Genomic DNA, 26596 nt, shown 5'->3' on the forward strand with positions numbered 1-26596 from the left:
CAGGAAGGATGTTCATACTCTTTATATAAGACTTGACGGCATCAGAGAGAGGGAGGCAGTGATGGACATGACTTCAAAGGAACAGAAAGCAGTATCAGATGATGCCCAGAAGGGAAAGAGACATATCAAAGAATATTTGTTCTACAAAAAAAGAAAGAAGAAAAGAAGGAAAGGTGGAGGATGGCATTTTGCTGAATTCCCAAACCAAGAATCATAGAGAGGTAAAAAGATAACTATGCTAGAAATCAAGTGAGACATCCAGTTAAAGTGTTATTCTTTGCTGTCTTGTATTATCTCTCAAGTATCTTCTCTATCTCCAATGACATTACCTCATTTGAGGTTACTAGCTATCTGAACTGAACTATTGCAGGACTGTCCTCGTCAGTCTCACTTCCAGTCATGAAACCTCTACTCCACCTTCCCCCTTCACTACCCACTTACCTTCTACTTTCCATATACCAACCTAAGAAATCTTTCTAAAACTCAAATGTTATCATTTCTCTCTCCTTACACTTATCAATCCCCTCTCCCTTCCTCCCACCCAATACCTTCAGGATAAAGTCCAAGATCTTTTCATGGCACAGAACTACTGGCAAGATTTGGCTACTGCTTATCTCTACACTCACCTGTAGCTCTAGCTCAACTGAATTCTATGTGAGTCATATGCACATAGTGTAAGTAATTCCAGTAATATGTGAGGTTCCTTCAGGTATAGGTTTAGTCCTTTCTTTGTCTTTTGTTGGAAAAGCTTTCTCACCTCTGTCTTCTATCATCTTTGCATTTATCACACTACATTGACAATGTCTCCTGCCTGGGTTTTTACCATAGACTAGATTTTTCATAAGAGCAGACACTGAATCTTCTTCATCTTTATAGGTATAATGCACAGATATTTAATATTTATTAAGTTTATGAAAAATTTCTCCCTCTCTCTCTCCACCCCCCACAGATTTTTGCTATGTCTCAGCATTTTCAGGATTTTTAGAAACAACTTGTCTGTCTATAATTTGGTAAATTCATTATCCATTTCACTTAGCTGTTATAAGTTCTGTCATTTGAATTGCTGTCATTTCTGCTCATATTTTCTTAGTATTCCATATTGTCTTTTGGTCAGAAATAATTTGTATAAGTTTTCATTACTTCAAGGTATTCAGTAACAGGTGATACTCTATTCTCTTTTCTAACAAAAGACTTATATTACCATTTTTCCCTGAGTATCTTTCTTTTATCCATTTTGCTAGCCATGGACTCTTTCTTCATTTATTAGATGGTCTACTTTCTCTTCTAATGTATATTTATTTGTTTATATCTCATACTAATTTACAAATTTCTCCCTTTTATTTTGCTTGAAAAGCAACTTAGATAAATTCTTCTACTTTCCTGTTTTTAAAATTTCTACAAACATTTTTAAATGAGAAAGATCAAGGAATAATCACAAATAGTTTCTATTTAATAAAGCCAGATGTGTGGAAGAGGACTTTAAGGCTCAGATACTGGCCAGCTATATATTTCTTTTCATGCATGATATTTACATGTGTGCATGATAAGTTTAAATCCATTCTGGTGAATTTTTTTTGGCAAATATGGAATCAATTATGTGAATCTTATACAAAACTCAGAAATACAGCAAAAACTGTTTCATGTTATAATGACTGAAGTCTGGATAATATGTCATATCATATAATATAATATAATATAAAGAGCCATTTATCTTAACAGATGCCACGACTGTGGAATATTTTCCACAATAAGTCAATAAGATACCAAACCAAATGCACAAACTCTCTCATCCTCTGTGTATGGGGGGCGGTTTCAAAATACACTTGGGATGCTCTTGAAGAGGCTGTGAATCAGTACCATTCCAGCCTAAATTTTCAAATGTCTAAGTAGAAAGCACATCATATTTGCAGGCAATTATGCACTCTACAGTGGAAAAAATAAACCTCAAAGATACATAAGGTCTTGGCTATAATTGCAGCTGATGATCACCATCTCACAACCTTGTTCTCGTGGCTTTTGTTATATAGTATATTCTTAACTTTTCTAATTCCTGGTCTTCACTTCTTTCTGCTTTGATGTATGACATGCTTCTCTCCAGCTGAACCTGGAAATTTGCTAAGGTACTTGCCATTTTCCCTCCGATTATTTTTTATTCATAATTTCCTCAGAATTATAAGTATGCCTGGCTTTATGGCTTTACAATCTGACCACGAAAGGTGTTGTTATAGCTCCTCTTGGCCATCTACGTGCTAGTCAGTATTTCAATTGCGAAGAGGATATATCGATATGGGTCCCACTTTCTTATTAGGTTATGTATAAACTACACAGGACCCTTCACTTCACTAGAAGTTAGGGTCCTACCAACTCTCCTTTCTTTTTCTTATTATTTTGGTTATCCTTAACTTCTAAGTTTAGAGCAATAGCGGCTGTTCTTGTTTTCCTCTATTTCACCTGAGACCATTCTTTACTAGGTCAGTGTGTTTATGCCTCTGAAATGGCCATCATTTCCCCCGTCTTATTTCCTTCGCTGTTCAGGATCTTATAATTGTAGACCTACTTTTTTTTAACAGTAGCTTCTCAGCTCTATTTCTCAAATATTGTCACTGAAAATCTAGTCTGGATGAGTTAGTTTTGTAAGATGCCACCTGTGTACTATAACTCTCTTAACATGACCGTCCACTATTAGCTGCATCTAGTTTGCTCCTTTGCTTGACTTTCATTGTCTTCCACAACAGATTCACAGGATGTGGATGCATCTCTCTCTCTCAGCCAGAACATGGGCACCCTGCAGCAGCGGGTTTCATTTGCACAGTATGGACTGGGAATCAGGAAATACGGGATCTAAATGTGGTTCTACCACATGCATGGTGTTCACAGGGATGTTCATGTCAGCTCTTTGAAAGTTTATTTATCTGTAAAATGGGCATAATAAAATCTACTTTCCCAGGGTTTTTTGTGATAGTCAAATTAAAATAAACACATTGAAAATATAAAGTGCCACAGAAACATCAGCTAATGCAATGATGCTAGAACTCCCTAGCTACCCTCAGAAGCTAGCTGCATCGATACAGTGCAGCTGCCTCTACTTTTTCACAAAGACTATAGAATATTACTAACACAGTACTGTGTGATGAGCAACTCTTTACTCATAATGTTTGGAAGAGTTTTTTTCCCCCTAGTTTAACTTTTATAAGGTAAAAATAAAGAGGGCATGAGGAAGGTTTTCTGTAGGATCATTGTTATTTCGAATCTGTCAGAATAAATATTTCTAAAGAAGAAAGGAAAGCTAAACGGGGAGAGAAGAGATGAAATAAGAGAAAGAAGTACTTTGATACAGTAAAGATAACATTTTATAATCCAACTGCACCCCCGGATTTTGCCTTTTGAATGAATCAGCTGGCTGAGAACTTTTTGATCCAAAACAGGGAAAGATGCCAGCTGGCAACTCTAAAGGCTAAAAGCAGAGATCCTCCAACTTCTATCAAAAGGTTTTAATAAGAAACACGCATTTAATTTATTACAGAAGAACCAAGGAAAGATCTCATCGTGCAGTCTTGCCATATTTGTTAGAAATTATATGTTCGAAGGCCTAGGGCAGGAATATTTTGATATATATAAGGAATTTTTATTTCATGCTTTGCTCACTGCACTGCAGATGTTTTTATTTATTTATCTGTTTGTTTGCTTTTTGCGTCCCAAATGGTGTGATGTTAACCTATCAGCAGGATGTGGGATCAACTCTGGAAAATGAAACTCTAATTCAAAACAGTGTTGGCAACATCTAGAGGCATTTATATTTGGGGAGGTGTGTGTCATGGCAAGTGATGAGAAATTTAAACATACTGGAGTCCAATTTGTGGATATTGTGGAGTCTTACGCTCATTATTAACTAATTCCAGCCTATTTACTTAATCCTCAAATCAATTTTAACAGCATTAGGATATTAGAATATTGGATGTCATATTATAGGTTTGGTAAGAAATATGCCCAATGGAGTAAATCGGGATATAGGAGAATGCTGCACATTTCATAATTTTATACTAAGCAGTCAAGTTTTCATTCTGGTAGGTCATTTGATTCTCTGCAGGTGGCTATGCTTGCCTCTGAAGAGAGAGCCCTGAGTCACATGTTACACAAATGAAATGCGATTATCTTTGTGGGTAGCATCGTATGATTTGGAACAAGTCTTTAGGTCTAATATAAAGATCCTTCAAATAAATCATCCAGCTAAGCTTCTGTGGCCCCAAACTCCTAATTTAAAAATGTTGATAAATGAAGTACCTCTTTAGTTAATAAATGAAGTATCTCTTTAGTTATCCTTTGTCAGCAACATTCATTTTAATGGAAAGTGAGTTTACAGGGTTACATGATTGAACTACTGAGCCAAGTCAGTGTTGGCAAATGATGGGCTAAATTATTGATGTTACACACTAATGAATTCTGATGAGAAATAAAACACAGACATTACGTTTCAAGTGGTTCATAATTATTTTTGTACTTTAAAAGCAATTTTATTCTTTTTCCAAATCATACTGGTTCTGTAAAACAAAAACATAGTTAGTGATTATACTAAAATTATTGAGTTTGTGGCAAAAAATGCTCTTGCAAGTTTTCATTTCTGTGAAGATAATGTTATTCACACTAGGTTTCTGATTTCCTTATATACTTCTGGGAAAAGATAATTAAATTAAATGTCTAAATTTTAAAACCAGTGTCTTTAAATAAGATAATCTGCTTTGCAACCATGGTTAGCATTTCAATAGATGCATTTATAACCTATGATATGTCTATCAACACATTTACTGGAGCTGTGTTGAAATATCATAATTATATCAGGTAATGACAAAAACAGAGGGACTTCCGTGAAGCAGCTTTGTTTTAGTAAAGAAGCTATCTCCAAATGTGTGATAAAGAATCAAGTGTGTACTATAAAATGATAGACATCTGACAAAGTCAGGGCCTGGTGGCAATGACTGAAGCAGGTTCATATTCAGTAAGCTCACAGAGGTTTATACATTCCATAATATAATTACAGTGCCCTGTAATATTTCCTCATGACTTTACTGTCCCAGATTGACTTTACTTGTGTGGGTCTGTGACTTTCCTTCTTTCCAAGAGAGTGACTCAAACAAAGGTTCACTTTGAAGAGATCTTAAATTGATTTTGAGTTAAGATGGAACCAGAAGTCGAAATCATAGACAAGGTATTAGTTCAAAGATTCATTACTTGCTGGTCATGAATCTTTGGACATGTCCCTCAGCTTCTCTACAGCTCAGTTACCAACCCCCCTAAATAGGGTAACAGGTGCTCCTGTCCTATCATAAAGGATTGTTGAAATTCATAAATCATATATGCATGAAGAAATCTGCTTTGTAAATATAAGGTAAATTTACTTCCTATATTTGCATAGAATCTAGTTCTTTTAGAAAAGTCATCAAAATTACTTAGGATGTATATATATCCCAACTGAGGGATATGATGCAGAAGAAATGAATGTGAAGAGTTTTCAATTCAAGGTTTGGTCAACATGCTAGGTTATTTTCCCCTTATGATAATATATGCAGATCCATACAAGAATGAATATTCAAAGGTAAAATTTCTTTCACTGTGTTGGATTGAGATAGGAGATGCGGCACGGCGTACTTTAGTTCTCGCTTTGTGTACACTTTATATAAAATAAAAAAAATACTGAGAGTTTTTTTTTTTAAATCTTAACTCTGTAGTATCCTGTTCCCACATTAAGGTTTACTAAGACACTTTCTACATCTTCATAATTTTCTCTTCATCTATGATAGACTTGGCACCATTTGTGAATAAGGCTACTGCAAATCTTATCTCTTTTATATTTTAAAATCTCATCCTAATGTTTTCCTCTTGTTATAACTGCTCTGCTCATTGTTCTATAATATTGATACTCTTGGATGAAAAATCATGTGTCTGTATTAATCTCACATCAAAGCAGCATCATTATATAATGATGATGCTAAGTTGTATGAAAAATACCTACTGGATATGCTCCATTAGTCACTAATTTTCAAACTTAAAGTTCTGTCTTTGAAAAACTCCTCTCCCCCACACCACTGACATGGCTCCTCCACTTGAAAAATGTATTGTCTATATAATGCGAATTAAAAAAATGCTGGGTATTATTTTGTTTAAGTCCAAGGGAAAAAATCAGAATACATAGAACTTTATATCTTTCTAATAAATCCAATCATAAATATGCTTACTTTATTTCAAAATAAAAAGGACTACATTTTGGTTTTAACATGTTATTGAGCAGAATAAAGAGAGAAGGTAATTTAATTCATGGAATTTAACATTGACAAATGCTTTAATAACCTCCTAAATTTACATCATATTGATATATGTGTGAAATTAATGTGTTTCCATATCTTAGATATGTTTATCTTTATCTTTAAATGGAAGAAAGACAGGTGTTTCAACGCTACCAATGTTACCCGCAGGCACTTACAGGTATTATCAGAGAGATTCTCCTGGATATTCTGAGAGGTGAAAGAGTGAGAAGGCCAGTATCATATGTGACAAAGAATTAAAGAGTTAAAGGTTGTGAATAGAGTTAATGGAAACCATTTTGAGAGAAATATGGAATAGAACTATAGAGTCTAGTGGGGGAAGCTCTTTAACACACTCAATTCAATCATCTGGCAGCCAAGTCAACATATGAAATGAATAATATTAGGTTACCTTAACAGTTAAGAAGAACTTCATTTATTTATTTATTCCATATCTTTTATTAGGAGGTTCCTAGGTGCTATCCTAGGTTCTATATGCTAAATGCTAGACTAAGTTAGGTGCTCACCAGAGACATGGCCCTCATCACTTCGTTGATGGTGTTTTGTACTCTTTCTACCTTAGTCCCATGATCCACCCATAGAACCCCTCTAATTATACTGAAGGAAACCATTCAGTTTCATGTCCCTCAAACTGTCACTTCCATCACAGGGGGTTAATTCTGCATGAACTTCTTTAATTCTGTTTAAAGTACTTTCTAATTTCTCTTATAATTCCTTTCTTGACCTACATGGTTTGAAGTGTGTGGATTAATTTCCAAATATTTGGGAAAATTTTCAAATATCTTTTAATTATTGATTTCTAATAATTTCATTGTGGTCAGACAACATATTCTCCAGTACTTTGATTCTTTGAAATTTATTGAGACTTGTTTTATGCCCCAGGATATGGTCTATATTTGGAAATGTTCCATATGTACTTTAAAATACTATATTCAGTTATTGTTGAATGGAATGTTCTATAAATGTCAATAGGGTCTATTCAATTCTTCCATGTTTTTATTGATTTTCTGTCTGCATGTTTTATTAATTCCTGACAGAGAGGAATACGAAAATCTCAAATTATAATTATGCATCTTTTTATTTCTACTGTAACTTTGTTCAGTATTTGCTATATGTATTTAGAAATTTTTATTAGATCCATACACATTTAGAATCATTTATGTGCTTGATAAACTGATTCTTTGAAATGACCCTTGTGAACCTTGGTTACAGTTCTAGTTGTTAAGTTTAATTTGTCTGATATTAATATAATCTCACCAACTGTATAATGCTTGGCATTGCACGGCGTGTCTTTTTCTATCCTTATACTTTTAACCTATCAGTTTCTTCATATTTAAAGTGTATCATTTAGTGACAGGTAAATTTGAGTCTTGTATGTTTATCTAATGCGACTATCTGTTTTTTAGTTGGGAGTTTTAGTCCATTTATATTTACTATAACTTTAGTATGATTGTATAGTCTATAGATTTGATATTCTTTGCTGGATAGAGAATTCTGAGTTCATTTTTTCCAGGAATTTAAATATATATATATACATATATATATATCTTTAAATTGTATGTGTATACATATATATGCACATATATATGTGTATATATGTGTATACATCAATATATACACATATATATGTATTTTAAGTTTATTTATTTTGAGAGAGAGAGAGAGAATGCATGCATGCAAGCAAGGGAGGGACAGAAAGAGGGAGATAGAGTCCCAAATAGGCTCTGTGCTGTCAGTGCAGAGCCCGACACAGGGCTTGATCTCACAAACTGTGAGATTGTGACCTGAGCTGAAATCAAGAGTCAGATGCTTAACTGATTAAGCCACCCAGGAGCCCCTTAAAGAGATTCTTCTATGTCTTCTGGTCTCCATAGTTTCTGATGAGATGTTAGAGGTAATTTTTTATTTTGTTTTGTCTGGATGCTTTTACATTTTATCTTAATTTTAATTTTCATTATCTTTAGCTTTCAGATGGTAACTACAGTGTACGTAGGTATGATTTTTTATGTAAATATCCTTTAGGGGGATTCTTTTGAGTTTATTTGCATCTGCATTTCATGTTTTTCATCAAAATAAACATATTATTTTTATGCTTTTTATGGTTTAAGTGCAATTCCCAGTGGTAGCTGATAAGTTAAGCTAGGCTAATACAATGAGCAGAAATATGAGAAGAGCGTGCCAAAATTTTAGCACTTGGTTTGATAAGTGAATGGTCAATAATTATTTACTGAATGTTCAATGCATTTCCTGAATACCAAACCTAAATTAGTCAGACTGTTATTTGTGACCTTGTTTAAGATATTACTTCACCTCTTGTCTTTCACTGTCTTCCTCTGAGACAATCTAATTTCAGTAACAGACATATAGAAAAGTGCCACAGTATGGTCATTAAAAGCAGGTAATCTGTAGCTAAATTGCTGGGGTTAAATCCTGTCTCTCCTATTAGTTCTGTGACCCTGGGCAAAATACGTAACCTCTATGTACTTCAGTTGCCTCTTCTGTAAAATGGGAACACTGCGATAACACCTCCTAGGGTTCTCTAAGAATTAAATGAATTAAAATTCACAAAACACAGAGGACAATGTCTGGCATTTAGTAAGGATAAGATAAATGCCTTGTTAAAGAAAAAAAAAAAAGAAAATGAAACAATGTCTATTCCATAAACGTGGAATCTGTTTTCCAAGTCCTTTATACTTCCTCTGCTTTAAGGTGTTTCCCCCTCTTCTTCTCACACAATGTCCCTCTTTCTCTATTTATATTGAGTTACTTATTCCTGGAAGCTTGTTTCAAGTCCCATCTATTTTACAATGGAATTCAGGCTTAAGTAGGTTTCTCCACTGCCCAGCCATAAGGTTTATTATCTATCTATACCTGGTAACACACAACCATACAACTAGTTATTCCCTAGTATTGTCTATATCTACATCTTTATTTCATTTCTGATATTCCTTGTATTACATTCTATTCCCTAATAACATAAAATCAGTTGCCATTTCCCCTGTATCCCTGCACTATTCCATTTTATTCTCACATGTCTTTGTTCCAGTCATTTCCTCTTTCTATGCCCTCCTGCCCATCTTTTTTTGATATCCCTTCACCTTTCAAGATTTTGCTTATGAGCTAACCTTTTAAGAAAACGGACCTTACATTCACAGGCTGTGCTAAGTGCCCTTCTTCTTGCCATCATTTATATTTACACAATATACTGTGTCTTCCTCCTCTGAGATTGCAAGCTATTTGAAGAAACAGATTATATCTTCCACCTTTGGACTCTCAGTGTCTAGCAAAGAAGGCACATAGAAGGCACACCCCAAAACGTGTCTTGAAATTAATTGATATTCTTCAATTTAACTGTAATTTGCTTAAGGTCAAAGATCACGATGTATATTGCCTACATTATATTGGTGTTCAATAAGTACGGAGTGAAATCAGTGTTTCAATATGTTATGGAAATTTACATCCTTCCCCACATCAATCAAAATAGAATTCTAATGGTGTACTTTCAGCATAGAAAGAGAAGGAAACAATCGGTCCTAAAGGTCGGGGTATAGAAGAAGTCAGCTCAGGTTCTTAGGTGCTGTGATCCTAGTTTCTCGAATTCCCATGAGTTTGAAATGATGTCAGATACAGAGTTTCAAGTTCCAGGAGGTAAAAAGATTAGAATATATAAATGCTTCTGGGATTAATTAACTTTGGAAAATTTTGGCAAAAAGTGGTTTCATTTTCAGAATCATCTTACAACAGCATTAGGGGGGAAAAAGAGAAGAAAATGAGTTAAGGTTATAAATTATTTACCATGGCAGAGTGCATTGATTGCATACATCATCTCATCTAATTTTCGTAGCAACCCTTGGATAGGTGCTGTTTATACCTATTTCACATTCCAGATGATACCACCGAACAAGCAAGCAACCAACTTGCCAACCCACCTATCCCCAAACTCAAACTCGGGCATTCAAAGCCATTAAGTCTGTGTCTTCAATTTAACACAGAGAGATGAAACAAAAATAACTATACTCTTTAATCTATTTTGAACTATTTACACAAGTAATTAAGCAAAATGAATTGCTAAAATGCAGTTCAGTACCTCTCCTGCCATCTCATATACCCCTTAAAGCCTCATTTTTCTCCTTAGTACATAGCAATACTATATTTTTAACTTGTTTGTTTACTGTCTTGTTTTCCCCATTGAAATGTAAGTTCCATAAGAACAAGAGTTTTTGTTTGGTTTGTTTATTATTGTGTCTTTTTTCATGGAAAGGTTTTTATTTTTCTCTAGTCCAATTTAACAATATTTTTCTCATGGTGTTCTCTCTTAAGAAGGACTTTCTTATCTCAATACAATTTAATATTCTATATTTTTAAAAAAGATATAGGTTTTTAATGCTTATTATGTAATATATGTAATGCTTATTATGCCTATGTATAAACTTTTACTTTATTCTTCAAATATTTGCTGTTATTATTCAGATAGGTGGCAAGATATTTCACGCTCATCATATACAATTTAAAATTCTACTCTCATTGTATTCTAAATTCCAAATGTTTGTGAGGCATTTCTGGATTCTCTATTTCAGTGCACATCCTCAGGCCTGCTGACTGTTTTGTTAATAAACTTTTATTGGAACACAGTTATATCCATTCATATACTATTTTCTAAAACTGCTTCCTGTACAATGCAGAGATGATTAGTTGCAACAGAGACTCTTTCTTCCAAAGCTAAAAATATTTACTATCTGGTCCTTTAAAGAAAAAGTTTACCAGTTGCTCTGTTCTACAGATCTTTTCCTGCATTAATATTATGCTGTTTTAATTTAATTAATGTAGCTTTTTTGGTAAGTTTCCCCACACAGTGGCATAAGATCCTGACGCCAACTCCAACAAAAAAAATTTTTTTAAATGTCAGAGCTATTCTTGTGGATTTTTGTCTTCCAAATGCATTTAGAAAACTCAAGATTCATTGAAAAATCTTGTCTGGATGTTGAGTATGACTGTATTGAATTTATGGATTTTTCAAATATTGAGACTCAAAAATTGGCATCTTCCCAATGATGGCATATTCTTTTAACAGAAGGCTGTTTTGTCCACATTGAAAATTTGTTGTTTATTGTGGTCATCTTCATTAATGATCTACTAGATCTTCTGGATAACTTGCTGCAGGTTCTACATCAGTAGTTTGCTGGTCACCTTGCACTTTGATGTTATGGAGACAGTTTCTTTCCTTAAACTTGATGAACCGATCTCTGCTAGCTTCAGACTTTTCTTCTGCAGCCTTCTCACCTCTCTCAGCTTTTATACAACTGAAAAGAGTTAGGCCCTGCTCTGGATTAGGTTTTGGTTTAAGGGAATTTTGTGGCTGGTTTGATCTTCTGTATAGACCCCTAAAACTTTCTCTAATAAGGCCGTTTTCCCTTATTATCATTCACGTGTTCATTGGAGTAGCAATTTTAATATCCTTCAAGAGCTTTTCCTTTGCGTTCATAACTTGGCTATTTATGTGGTACAAGAGGCCTACTTTTTGGCCTATTTGGCTTTTGACATGCCTTCCTCACTAAGCGTAATCATTTGTAGCTTCTGATTTAAAGTGAGAGACATGGAACAATTTTTTTTTTCCAACTGAACACTTAGAGGCATTATAGCATTATTAATTGGCCTAATTTCAATATTATTGTGTCTCAGGGAATAGGGAGGCCTGAAGAGAGGGAGAGAGATAGGGTAGCAGCCAGTCAGTGGAGCAGTCAGGACGCCCACAATATTTATTGATTAAGTTCATATTCTATCCATATGCACATATAGGTATTTTTTTGTAGCATCCGCAAAAAATTATAATAGTAACACCAAAGATCACTGATCACAGATCACCATAACAAGTATAACTGTAATGAAAAAGTCTGAAATATTGCGAGAATTATCAGAATGTGACACAGAGACACAAAGTGAGCAAAAGCTGCTGGAAAACAGTGCCGATCAACTTGCTTGATGCTGTGTTGCCACAAACCTTCAATTCGCAGAAAACATAATTATCTGCAAAGTGCAATAAAGTGAAGTGTGATAAAATGAGATGTGTCTGTATTTCAAAAAAATTTGAAGACAATGTGCTAATATTTCCCATTGCATTTATAAATTTTTACATTTTTCTCTGGATTTCAATCAGTTCTTGCTTTGTATGTTCTGAAGTTATGCTGTCATGTGCATTAAGGTCATGATTGAATTGTCTTAATAAGTTATATATGTTATAAACATGAAATATCCATATATGAGTGTTTTAATCCTTTTTGCCTCAAAGTCTCTCTCTTTGAAATTATGATTTCTTAACAAAATTAGAATTCCTTTTTCTTTTTGTCGATTCTATTCATTTGATAGTTACTTATCTGAGGTGCATCTCTTCTATATGAGATGGGATTTGCTTTAAGACCAATCTCTAAATCTATAACTTTAAATGGTGCAAAAAAACCCCATTTGTAGTTATGATTACCAATGTGTTTGGAGTTACTGTGTACATTTTTATATTAATTCTGTCCTCCTTCCGGCATTTTGAATTTTTCAATATGCTATGGTACTTTTTTTCTCTAGTTGTTTGGGAGTTACAAATTTTATTTCTTGACTTCCAATGGATAGTCTTAAATCACTGGAAAATATATTTGAATACCTTTTCTACTACTATCTAAAGTTAACCAGTAAGATACAGTAATTTAATGTTATTCCTCACTCATAATGTCTCTAAATGTATATACTTTACAAGTCCAAGTTTCTATAATTTCTTTTGTCTTTAAAAAGATAACACGGGGCGCCTGGGTGGCTCCGTCGGTTAAGCGTCCGACTTCGGCTCGGGTCATGATCTCGCAGTCAATGAGTTTGAGCCCCACGGCAGGCTGTGGGCTGACAGCTCAGAGCCTGGAGCCTGCTTCCAATTCTATGTCTCCCTCTCTCTCTGCCCCTCCCCCGCTCATGCTCTGTCTCTCTCTGTCTCAAAAATAAATAAACGTTAAAAAAAAATTTAAAAGATAACACAGGCTCAGTGATTTTCTCCTATATCACAGTGTTAAGTGATTTGAGTTTTTTAAATTAGGTTGTTAATTTTAATTCCAGTATAGTTAACATAGAGTGTTATATTAGTTTTAGGTGTATAATATAGTGGTTCAACAATTCTATACATTAGTGCTCATCCTGGTAAGTGTACTCTTTAATCTCCATCACCATGAATACCTGGTCTGTTTCCATAGTTTGTCTATTGTAAAAATTCTTCAATAAACGTAGGAGTGCATGTATCTCTTTGAATTAACGTTTTTGCATTTTGGGGGTAAATAACCAGTAGTGTGATTACTGGGTTGGAGGGTAGTTCTATTTTTAATTTTTGAGTAACCTCCATGCTGTTTTTCACAGTGGTCGCACCAGTTTGCATTCCCACCAACAGTGTCAGAGAGTTATTTTTTCTCCGCATCCTCACCAACACTTGTTTCTTGTCTTTTTGATTTTAGCCATCCTGACAGGTGTAAGGTGATATCTCATTGTAGTTTAGATTTGCATTTCCCTGATGATGAGTGATGTTGAGCATCTTTTTTATTTAAGGTTTTATTTATTTATTTATTTATTTATTTATTTATTTATTTATTGACAGAGACAGCGCGAGTGGGGGAGGGGCAGAGAGAGGGAAAGAATCTCAAGCAGACTCTGCACTGCCAGCACAGAGCCCGATACGGGTCTCAGAATCATGAAACTGTGAGCTCATGACCTGAGAAGAAATCAAGAGTCGGACACTTAACTGACGAGCCACCCAGATGCCCCAATGTTGAGTATCTTTTGATGTGTCTGTTGACCATCTGTATGTCTTCTTTGGAGAAATGTCTGCTCATGTCTTCTATCTATTTTTAAATTGGATTATTTGTTTTTTGGGTGTTGAGTTATATCATGTCTTTATATATTTTGCATACTAGCCCCTCATCGCATATGTCATTTACAAATATCTCCTTCCATTAAATAGGTTGCCTTTTACTTTTATTGTTTCTTTGCTGTGTAGAAGCTTTTTATTTTGATGTAATAGTCTCAATAGCTTATTTTTGCTTTTGTTTCCCTTGCCTCAGGAGACGCATCTAGAAAAATGTTGCTATGGCTGATGTCAGAGACCTTACTGCTTGTGCTCACTTCCGGAATTTTTATGGTTTCAGGTCTTAAGCCTTTAATCCATTTTGAGTTTATTTTTGTGTGAATGGTGTAAGAATGTGCTCCAGTTTCATTCTTTTTCATGTAGCTGTCCAGTTCTCCCAACAACACTTGAAGAGGTTGTCTTTTTCCTATTGGATATTCTTTTCTCCTTTGTCAAAGATAAATGACCATATAATTATTTTTTCCCCTGGGTTTCTATTCTGTTCTATTGATCTATGTGTCTATTTTTGTGCCAGTACCATACACTTTTGATCACTATAGCTTTGTAATACAACTTGAGGACTGAAATTACGATGCCTCCAGTTTTTTTCTCTTTTAAGATTGCCTTGGCAATTCGGGGTCTTTTGTGGTTCCATACAAATTTTAGGATTGCTTGTTCTAGTTCTGTGAGAAATGTTGGGGTATTTTGATAGGGATTACATTAAATATGTAGATTGCTTTGGGCAGTATAGACATTTTAACAATATTTGTTCTTTTAATCCATGAGCACGGAATGTTTTTCCATTTGTGTGTGCGTGCGCGCGCGCGCATGCGCGCGGAGTCTTTATCTGGCTGTGGGTAATACTGGCCTCACAGAATCCATAGAATACATCTGAAAATTCTCCATCTTGTGATTTTTGGAATAGTTTGGGAAAAATAAGTATTAACTCTTCTTTAATTGTTTGGTAGAATTTGCCTGTGGAGCCATCTGGTCCTGAACTTTTGGTTTTTGGGAATTTTTTGATTACTGGTTCTATTTCATTGCTATTTTCTATTTCTTCCTAATTCAGTTTTGGTAGGTAATATGCTTCTAGGAATTTACCCATTTCTTCTAAGTTGTCCAATTTGTTGGCACATAATTTTTCATAGTATTCTCTTACAATTGTTTGTATTTCTGTGATATTGGCTGTTATTTCCCCTCTTTCATTTGTGATGTTGCTTATTTGAATCATCTCTTTCTTTCTCTCCTTTTTTGAGGAGTCTGGTTAGGGGTTCATCAATTTTGTTGATCTTTTAAAAGAACCAGCATCCTGATTTCACTGCTGATTTCTATTGCTTTTTGTTTCTATATCATTTATTTCTGCTTTAATCTTTATTATTCCTTCCTTCTGTTGGTCTTAGGTTTTCTTTGTTCTTCTTTTTCTAGCTCCATTAGACATAAGTTTACGTTGTTTGATATTTTTCTTGTTTCTTGAGGTGAACTTGCGTGAACTTCCCTCTTAGAACTGCTTTTGCTGCAAAAACTCCAAAGATTTTGAACAGTTATCTTTCCATTTTCATTTGTTTCCATGTAATTTTAAATTTTTTAATGTCTTATTTATTTTTGAGAGAGAGAGCGCAGGGAGGGGCAGAGAGAGGGAGACACAGAATCTGAAGCAGGCTTCAGGCTCTGAGCTGTCAGCACAGAGCCTGATGCAGGGCTCAAACTTGTGAACTGTGAGATCATGACCTGAGCTGACATCAGATGCCCAACCGACTGAGCCACCCAAGCGGCACCACCCCCCCACCCATGTAATTTTTAATTTTTTCTTTAATTTCTTGATTGATCCATTCATTGTTCAGTAGCAAGTTATGTAGCCTTCACATATAGGTGTTCTTTTCAAGTTTGTTTTCCTGTGATTTCTAGTTTCGTAGTGCTGTGGTCCGAAAGATACATGGTATGACTTAGATCTTTTTGAATTTGTTTAGAGTTGTTTTGTGGCCTAATATATGGTCTATTCTGGAGAATGTTCCATAGGCACTTAAAAAGAATGTGTATTCTGCTGTTTTAGAATGGAATCTTCTGAATATATCTGTTAAGTCAATCTGGTTCAGTGTGCCATTCAAAGCTACTGTTTCCTTGCTGATTTTTCTGTTTGGATGATCTGTCCGTTGTTGTAAGTGACGTGTTAAAGTCCCCTACTGTTATTGTATTACTATTGATTAGTTCCTTTATGTTTGTTATTAACTGTCTTATATATTTGGGTGCCTCCATATTGGGTGCATAAAAATTTACGATTGTTATATCATCTTGTTGGATTTTCCCTTTTATTATTATACAGTGCCCTTCTTTGTCTCTTATTACACTCTTTGTTTTAAAATTTAGTCTGATATAAGTATTGCTACTCCCAGCTTTCTTTTGACACATTTGCATGATTAATCTTTTTCCATCCCCTCAGTTTCAATCTGCATGTGTCTTTAGGTCTGAAATGAGTCTCTTGTAGGCAGTATATAGAGGGGTCTTGTTTTTTTTTTTATCCACTCTGTCACCCTATGTCTTTTGATTGGAGCATTTAGGCCATTTACATTCAAAGCAACTACTGATAGATTTGTTTTTATTGCCATTTTGTTACTTGTTTTTTGGTTGTTTTTGTGGTTTTCCTCTGATCTTTTCTTCTCTTGCTCTCTTTCATGGTTTGTTGGCCTTCTTTTGTGATATACTTGGATTCCATTGTCTTCATTCTCTGCGTATCTATTACTGGTTTTTGATTTGTGATTACCATTAAGTTTGTATGTAACATCTACTGTATACAGCAGTCTATATTAAGTGGTTATATTAAGATGGTTGCTTAAGTTTGAACTCATTCTTTACTGCCCCCCCCCAACGTTTTAGGTATATGGTGTCATATTTTACATCCTTTTATTTGTGAATTCCTTGACTGATTTTTTACAGATATACTTATTTTTAATGCTTCTGTGCATTCAACTTTTTATCCTCTTACTTATGGTCTTTCCTTTCCATTCAAAGAGTCCTCTTTAATATTTCTTGTAGGGCTGGTTTAGTGGTTATAACAACTTTAGTTTTTGTTTGTGTTAGAAACTCTGTCTCTTCTTCTCTTCTGAATGATTGCCTTACTGGATAGAGTATTCTTGGCTACAGATTTTCCTTTTCAGCAATTTGAAAAAATCATGGCACTCCCTTCTGGCCTGCAAAGTTTCTGCTGAAAAATCTGCTGATAGCTTTATGGGGTTTCCTTTGTTATAACTCTGCTTTTTTCTTGCTGTTTTAAATTTTTTTTATCACTACTTTTTTGCCATTTTAATTACCATGTGTCTTGGTATGGATCTCCTTGGTTGATTCTATTGGGGGATCTCTGTGCCTTTTGGATTTGGATATCTGTTTCCTTCCCCTGTTTTCACCTATTATTCAACCCATACATTTTCTGCCCCCTTTCTCTGTCTTCTTCTAGGATCCCTATAATGTGAATGTTGTTAACACTTAATGGAGTCATGAAGTTCCCTAAGTCTATTCTCATTTTGCATAATTCTTTTTTCTCTCATTTGCTCAGCTTGATTACTTTCCATTCCTCTGTCTTCCAGGTCATTAATTTGTTCCCCTGCTTACTCTAGCCTGCAATTTATTCCATCAAGTATATTTTTAATTTCTTTTGTTGTGTTCTTCACCTCTAATTTTTTTTTGAAATCTCTTTGTTAAGGGTCTCACTAATATCCTCCACTCTTTCTCAAGTCCAGTGAATATCTTTATGATCAGTATTTTATATTCTCTACCTGGCATTTTACTTACCTCCATTTTGCTTTGTTCTCTTGATGTGGTTTTGTATTGTCCTTTCATTTGCGACATACTCCTTTGTCTCCTTATTTGGCCTCTCTCTCCGTGTCTGTTTCTTTGTGTTTGGAAAGTCAGCTACATCCCGTGCTCTTGAATGTAATGGCTTTATGAAGAAGACAGCCTATAGAGTCCTGTAGTGCAATGTCCCTTGTTCCCTAGGACCTGGCACTTTGGGTCTCCTATGTGAGTTGCATGTGCCCTGCTGTTGTGTCCTAGCCACTTTTTCCTTCAGTTTAGCCATTTACAGACTCTCTTTGCTGTTGTGTGCAATGTTGGGTCCCTGGCCAGGTAGGGCACATTTTTAAAAAGCATGTGCTAGTCTGCTTATGAAATGAGATCCACTGCTACTGCCACTGCTACTGTGGCTGCCTCAATTGAGGTTCCACAAAATGGTTAAGTTGGGAGATGATGTATGGTAGGATTTGTGCTGGTCTTCTGGGGGAGGGGACCTGCAAGGCTGGGACTGAGGCAAGAGTGACTGGAAAGGTGAATCCACAGAAGTGCGGGGATGGGGCTTGGTGTAAGCTAATTAGTTAGCAAGTGCCAAGTGTAGGTGTCATGCTGGTCCCCACAGGTGGCCCTGTGCTTATTATTGGGGGCAGGGGAGGTAAATAGCACCTTCTAGCTTCTTTCTTGCTGGAGAGGTCTCCCCTTGATCATTGCCTCTCTGGTCATGCTCTAAAATGAGTAAATAACTCTCCCTTCTGTATGTCCCTGGTATTTTCCAAACCGCTGCTTCCATGCTGTATCTCTACTGGCTTCTGTTGGATTGTCTCCTTAAGGATGGGGACTCCCCTTCCTAATGGCCTCCAGGCTCTCACAGAGCTGAGCCCCCTGATTCTTAAAATCCCAGGTTTTAAGTCCTGGTAACTGTAAAAACTCATGAGATTTGGTCCCTCTTGCTTTCAAAGCCAATTATGGTGTTTCCTCTTCCCTTGAGGGCTCTCTGGTGTGATAGTCTGTGTTTCAGCCTTCTCCGCACCCTCCCCACTGCTGGCAGCCATGGTCTGGTCTGTTTTACTCCCAAACCTCGTCTTCACTCCTCCTACCTTCTTCAGTGTGGCCTCTTCCCTAATTTTAGTTGTGGATTTTTTTTCTGCCAGACTTCAGGTCATTTTCTGAGTTATTCAAGCTGATGTGAGTGTTATCTAGTTGTCTCTGTGGGAAAAGGCGAGCTTAGGGGTCCTCCCACTCCACCATCTTCCCAGCCTCTAACCAAGTGAATTTAGATTTTTATCCTGTATTTTTTTCTAGCTTTTTAAAATTTGCAAAGTCCTCTTCCAAAAATAAGAAATTGGTCTGTCCCTATATGTATTTTGTTTGTGTGTGTCCATGCACATGCACGTGCACATGTCTGAAATGATTAAACACCTTACTTCTGTGTCATCAGAATTCTTGGCAAAGTACCCAGAGAATGCTTTTGTTTATTACTATACAGAGTTCTAGGCACCTAAAGCTTGAAAGAACCTTTAAGGTTATCACATTGAATCTTAATAAACCACTTCACCACATAATGAACCACATAATAATCAACTCACTCAACAAATATTTTGAGTCATTATGTTTCAAGAACTATTGTTGGTGCTAAGAGGATAAAGATGAACAAACCAGACATGCTTTTCAATGGAGAAGGCTCATTCTAGTGGGTGAAGGGATACAGACCACACACAATGGTTTGTGCAAGAAGGTCAGGTGAACATTCCAGGAGTACAGCCTGAGGAGGTGCTCTCTGGGCTGACTCTTGGCCAGTTTGCTCTCCCTCAATCACTGCACTGCTTTTGCTGGAGTACCAGCAGTGCATGCTTGGACAAAAATACTTCTGAAGAGTGTATTCCTCTTGAGCCCAAACTCACCATCCAACCGCTTCCACTATGGGTCCAAGTATTGCCCTCTGGAGGTCAACAAAATATATATGTGCCAATGTTCACTTAATCCTTTAGATGTTTGTCTTTCTAAGGTCTTTTCTTTTTATAATTAAACATTCTAAATTTGTATATATTTCCTTCTCCCTGATTTTTATTAGATCGCTGCTCTCTAGTGTATCAATATGGCCCTTAAACTATAGTTCCCAAACCTGTATAAAATACTGCAGATATACTCAACTTTTGGAAAAAGGCAATGGAACTATCATCTCCTTTAACAAGACAAAACATTTGTGCCTATGAAGTCTAAGATCACATGAACATTCTGTTGCCACATCATATTCTCATTTAAATAATGAGTTAATCTCCAGTCTTTTTTCCAAATGAGATACCAAAGAGGTATTAAATATCACTATATTAAATAAATCAAAAGTAAAAAGAGAAAAATAATGCAATAATAGTACTTTAAATGGGCTTAGATATGAGGTTAGGACTATAAAATATGCCCTACACTATCAGATTCAATAAGTCTCATATGCTTGTCAGAGTTGGAACATGGCATTGGTCTTAAGACTGTAATAGCTCACTTTGGATCATATTAAAATTGCAGTCAACTAAAATCCATATATATGTATAAATATTTATATATATTTAATAAATGGCTTTGATGTCAAATACGCAAATTCTTTATTTCAGTTATAGTTCATCGTACTGGTTTCTGCTTGATCACTGTTATTCAAAAGCTTATCTGGCCCACCTGGTTTTCTGCCATCTGCAGATTTACCAATTATGCTTTTTTTTTTTTTTCTGATAGTCCTGCAAGTAATTGTTCTAAGCCCAAGGGTGAAACAAAGTTTCTTTTTTTTTTTTTTTTTTTTTTTTAAATTTTTTTTTTTCAACGTTTATTTATTTTTGGGACAGAGAGAGACAGAGCATGAACGGGGGAGGGGCAGAGAGAGAGGGAGACACAGAATCGGAAACAGGCCCCAGGCTCTGAGCCATCAGCCCAGAGCCCGACGCGGGGCTCGAACTCCCGGACCGCAAGATCGTGACCTGGCTGAAGTCGGACGCTTAACCGACTGCGCCACCCAGGCGCCCCACAAAGTTTCTTTTTTATGCATCACTATTTTGAATTGCTTTTGCTCAATATCAGTTATATATAGTTTACTTTTCAAAAGATTCATCAGATGATTTTCTCATCAAATAATTTACTAATATCTTATGGCATTTTAATACTACCTTCAAAATATAAAATGTTAGGTTTCCTAGTATTGACATGCTGCTAAATCATATGAAAACAGAGGGCAATAGCCTCTGGTTTGTTAAGCAATTTTAGCCATGTTGACTCAAAACGTAGAGACTAACACCAGCAGACTCACTCTACAAACATATTAAATCACTCTATCATGTTCCAATTTAAAGATTTTTGATATAATGAGTGAAAACAAGATAGCCATGGGATACTTTCAGAAAACCTCAATGGCTTGCTATCATACACACTGAAAAACAACTGAGCAAGAATTGAACTAATTTCACTGATGGTATAAAGCTCTAAAGGAGCTTAGAATCTTCTAGGAAGAAAAGCACAGCAGTAGGAATAAACTGTGGTTTGGTGATATGTACAGAATACAGTAAGAGGTCAAAGAAGAAGAAGGTGGGGGAAGTGCTCAGAAAGGATTTTGTAGATGAGATGTTTGATTTGAATCAGGTGTTCATTAATGGGTACAGTAAAGAGTATTGCAGAAAGAGGTAAGACATTAGGCACAGGAAAGGAAGAAGGAGTCAAGAGGTTTCACACTAGAGAAATTCTGAAGTGGCTGAAATAGACTCTAAGGAACTGATGTGGAGAGGGTTCATGAAGCTGGGGAGGTTAGCAGGGATTGGGTCATGAAGGTCATTGTGTACCACGTTGACGGTTTAGGACTTGAGTTTTTCAGAGGATTGCCCATGTTTCTATAGTTTTACGGCAAGATTCTGAAAATTTTATTTTTTATATTCCTATTAAGAGCCAAGGTTGAAATATTCTAAATTAAAGGCATCTCCCTCAGATAAGAATCCACTAAGTTATGTTCCTCAGGTTCCCCATATACAATCCAGCCTTGCCACTGTCTCTCTAAATGCAGAATAGTTGAGTTGTCCTACTGATACCAACCTATCATTTCTAACCTTTCATTTCCACTGTTGTATAACAACCATCAAAATAAGTAACTTAAAATCAAGTTTGGTAAAAAAAAATGTATGGGTTAATTTTAATAAAAACTTAGAGTAAGGAGTATTATAGGTTATGATTTGAGAGTTCACTTTACCAATATTCAGAAAGTTTCTACTGACATTTTCAATATTTCAAAATACATCCTAATTCACAATGAGGGTTTATCATTTGTAAGATTTTTAAGAATGTTTACATTTAGGCAGTAGTATGAGATTTTCCTAAAATAATAATTAGAACATGCAAAATTACCTTTGAATATTTAAAAGGGAATCACAGATCACAGTCACTCCATAATTTTTAATGTACTGTCAACAGACTTTTAAGGAGAAAAAACACGTGCTACTGTCTTCAGAAATACTGCAATTGTAATTTATACTCAAGTTTGTATATGAATATCTATTCAACCTACACCTTTAAGCTCTACCTTTCAAAACTCTAAATTTCTATTATTTAAATTTTTATTATAATCCATTATCAGTGGAATCCTTATATACAGTATATGTATGCAAATAGTCTATATACACCTTATATATGTACTTTGAATGGGATACACACACACACACACACACACACACACACACACACACACACATCCTCAGAGGAAAATAGCAAAAATAGCCACCAGTAAAAATGAAGAAGTAAAAAAAAAAAAAAAGCCACCAGCTTTGGAAGTGTTATGCAAAATTCTTCAATTGTGGCAAAAGAATCATGAAATGCACATACAATTTAAATATTTAGAAAAAGGCTTGGTGTGTTTAGGTTCAGCATGCATTGTTTATGCTGCAAGTTTATGAAAATTGTGGTTTTAAAGAGTGTGTGCATTTTATTTTATAGAATAGATACTTCTTTTTTTTTTCTTTTACTAGAACAAGGCGGTGTTTGTTTTCCTTTGGGAACTCACTTTTTATGCATATTATGACATTTCAAATAGTAAAATATGAATTACAAATTTAATTTTCCAGTAATAGCCTTCACATAGTTAATATGGGTTTCTAAACAGATCAGAGTCTTGAAATAAAGACAAGTGATCCACTAAAATTTCTACAGAGACAGTCAAATCTCACATGTATCTGGAACCATTATTACATTCTAATCCCAAATTACTTATTTTTCAAAGACAGTTATCTCCAAATCTGAAGAGGATGGGCCTCTTTCAAAATGGAAGGGGAAAGCAAGCAGTTAAATAAAATAAACATAAGTGTCCTTTTCACTGAAGGAGGTTTCACACAAAAGCAACACAAGGCAACTGTTGACGGTATCTCTTAAACAGCTGAATGGCATCTGCAAAGCCTGAAGATTTGAAAATATATATTTACACCAAATATATTTATAAAAAATCTGTTTTGAGGTTTGTGAAAAATAAGCTCAATCTCCCTTTTCCCCCAAAGTATGCATGGTATATATGCTAACTTACTGAATTCATCCTTCATGCAATTCCAGTTTATTAAAGAGGTTAAAAATTTATAAAACTCTGATGGGATATGGTTTTAATGCTTCATCACACTACCCATCATTTGCTTTTCAATCTAGATCAGAATGATCTTTCCTACTTCCCTGCAATCACCTACCTGCACAGCTAATATTTTCTGAATACTCTCTTGAGAGTCTGTCTGGAACTTGGCCAGCCTCATCTGGCCGCAGAGGACCACCAGTTTGAAGTGATTCTGCCACACCTTGTGTATCCTTCTTTGCAGCTGACAGAGCTAAAGGGAAGAGGGAGGGGGCAAAAACACAAGTCAGAGTAGGAGAGGAAATTAATGGCAGTGTTCAAGAAGAATGATGGAGGGAAATATAGAAAGCAGTCAATAGCCCATTCTGCACTGTACGGACCTGACAGGAATTTCACAGTCTCCTGATTTTTCAGCCCACTCATGTGCATTCATCAGAAACCAGTCACATCTGGCCGCCAGGATGGGGGGTTAATTTTCTCTAAATGCCTCAGCAGTTTTGTTCTAGCTGAGGCAAACTCTGTGACTGCAAAGCTGATGAGTAAAATATTTCTACTTCACCCAGTTTAACTCAAAACCGATAGCCTCGGGACATATTGAACCTTTCTTTAAAAAAATAATCTTTTGAAGCTTTTTTGAATGGCACATCAGGTCGGGCCAAAGTTTAAAAATGCAACTTTAGGACTTTGATGGACACCATTGCTTCTTTTTTTTCCTCATAAAGCTCACCATTGCTTGGCAATGTGTGCTTTAGAGCATGACAAAACTAAAGAGAATTAACTTAGCCATCAACTGCTGAGGGAGAACAATAACAGGGAAGAAATTTCCAGCTAGAACTCCCTATTAATCTGCCTCCCTCTGACTATGTGGCATGGAAACATCTCACTGCACTAAAGTACAGTGGACACAGTGGTTAGAGGTGACACGTTTAATACAACACAGAATTTACACAGGAAAAGATTTCTCCTATGAGGCATCCTATACTTTTTGGAAGTTTAATATAAAAACAAACAACAACTAACACAGTAGAAGTTTTCCCAAGACAATGAACATTTGTCCCTCAACAGTTAACATAACCACACTATATAGAATTGCTACAATAAGGTTATTTTCAAAGAAATAAAGTTCATAAAAATAAATGATAAAAACCATATTAAAAACACTTTAATATATTGTCATTGAAACCTCATTTTTTTTTGGTTATGTGGATAATTGTTTATGTTGATTTCTTTTTAGTGTATTTTTCAGGGTGAAAAAACAAACACCACAAATTTTGTATCAAACATTTCTTCACAACAGAATAAAAACATGTCACGAATTATGGTTATTTTATGTTTTATTTATTGATCTGCATACTGGCTACATGTTAGGGATGCTTGCAAAATTTCATCAGACTGTGCATGGAGGGCTTGTGAACTCTTCTGCAAGCATATTTCAATAAAACAGTTTACTTAAAAACAATTTTTAACATAATCACCTGGTGTTGCATGTGAATTGGCTATAATCATTACCTTCATTATGCATTGTAATAAGCAACACACAGGTATTTATGCAGGTCCACAGAATAAAAAACCACTATTCTTTGTTAATTGATCAACTTGTGAAGAAAACATAACCTTGAAAACTATAGAATTTTCAGCTTGTTAAGTGCCGAAATACATTACTCCTGGAATTACATTAAGGGCATTTCACATCATTTATGCTATTGAATTAAAGATTAACATCACTTTTTGAAGAGAAAGTCTGTCAATATTAAGTGGTTTTCTGTAATATTTAATAATTTTAATATAATATTAAAATAATTTTTCTGCCAACTCTGATAGCCATTGGGGCAGCGTATGCTGTATCTTAATGTACTCACTAAGACATTAAAGACACTTTAGTCTGTGGATTACTCCATTACTATGGTATCTGCAAATATGACAAAAGGCAAATAAGAGGAAGATAGACATTAGAGGAATTCTTCAAACCGAAGGCAATTTTTTTTACAAGTGGGAGCTCTCACATGTGAAAGATTTTACAAGTGGGAACTCATTAACCAAAGTGAACGGAATGGTAATGTTTCCCATATCCACATCGTAAATGAAGAGAACAGCTGTATACGTTAAATCTATTTTATTCAGTTTTCTGAATTTTGGCTTGAGGTAGCCACAAAGGTCTTAAATTAGTCCATATACAAATGCTAAACTACTTAATCTGAGAAGTTCCTTAAGTATCAACTAAGAAAGAGTAATATCTCAAGAGTGTTTGTTTGTTTGTTTTTAATTTATAGCTAATAGGCCTCTGAAAAAAGAACTGGGACAGAATAAAAACTGAAGGAATTCTTACAAAGAGAGAATCAGCATCCAGTAATCGTCACATATATACACACACATATCCACACTAAAGAAAATGAGATGATCAACAATAATATATATGGAGAAATATTTAAGATGCTGGAAATGACACTTGATTTAATATAAGGCTTGACTATGCTGACAACTATTTTAAGAAAATGGTTATGATGAAAGCCCACTTGTAAGATGTCAGTAGACAGTTATCACTCAATAAATACTGAAATTAACTCAATAAAATGAGCAGGTAAAATTTTAGTGGTGAAGCAAAGAAGAAAGTAAGACTTTCACAAACTTACTAGTTAATGAGAGAAGAGAAAAATAAACAAAGTAAACGTAAGAGACACAAAAATAGGTAAAAGGAAAATTAAAGAGAGAGAAGTAAGTTGTGAGTGGAAAAGTACTTTGGGTAGACAGAACTGAGGTTGGAAACCCAAAGGAACTGGAATGGTTTCTGACATCTCCACCTTCAATTAACCTTGTGTTTCTGTAATGAAAGTCTTCAATGATTATATCCTTGAAATGTAATCATTTATTCCTGATATGATTATATTCCTTCCTTCTCCTTCATAATTTAGGGAAGATGAAGTGGAATGAGAGAGGAAGTGGTAGAGAAACAAACAAACAAACAAACAAACAAACAAAATGGTAAGGGACACAGACACACTGGAAGGGGTTATAGCAATGGCACAGTAAGGACTTGCCATGCACTTAGAAGAATGGAATTTAGAA

General features: G+C 35.2%; 1 protein-coding gene across 7 annotated transcripts in view; it reads right to left on the minus strand.

The window, feature by feature from the left end:
• The window catches only part of CCDC178 (coiled-coil domain containing 178), a 514890-nt gene that overhangs the window by 82628 nt on the left and 405666 nt on the right, over positions 1 to 26596 (minus strand). For all 7 annotated transcript variants that reach the window (XM_047828874.1, XM_047828873.1, XM_047828870.1 and 4 more), the window contains one exon: positions 23652 to 23786. In XM_047828874.1, coding sequence (XP_047684830.1) covers positions 23652 to 23786 — 135 coding nt within the window. The remainder of the gene's footprint in view (positions 1 to 23651; positions 23787 to 26596) is intronic.

Source organism: Prionailurus viverrinus, chromosome D3 (genome assembly GCF_022837055.1).
Source record: "Prionailurus viverrinus isolate Anna chromosome D3, UM_Priviv_1.0, whole genome shotgun sequence".
Lineage (NCBI taxonomy): Eukaryota > Metazoa > Chordata > Mammalia > Carnivora > Felidae > Prionailurus > Prionailurus viverrinus.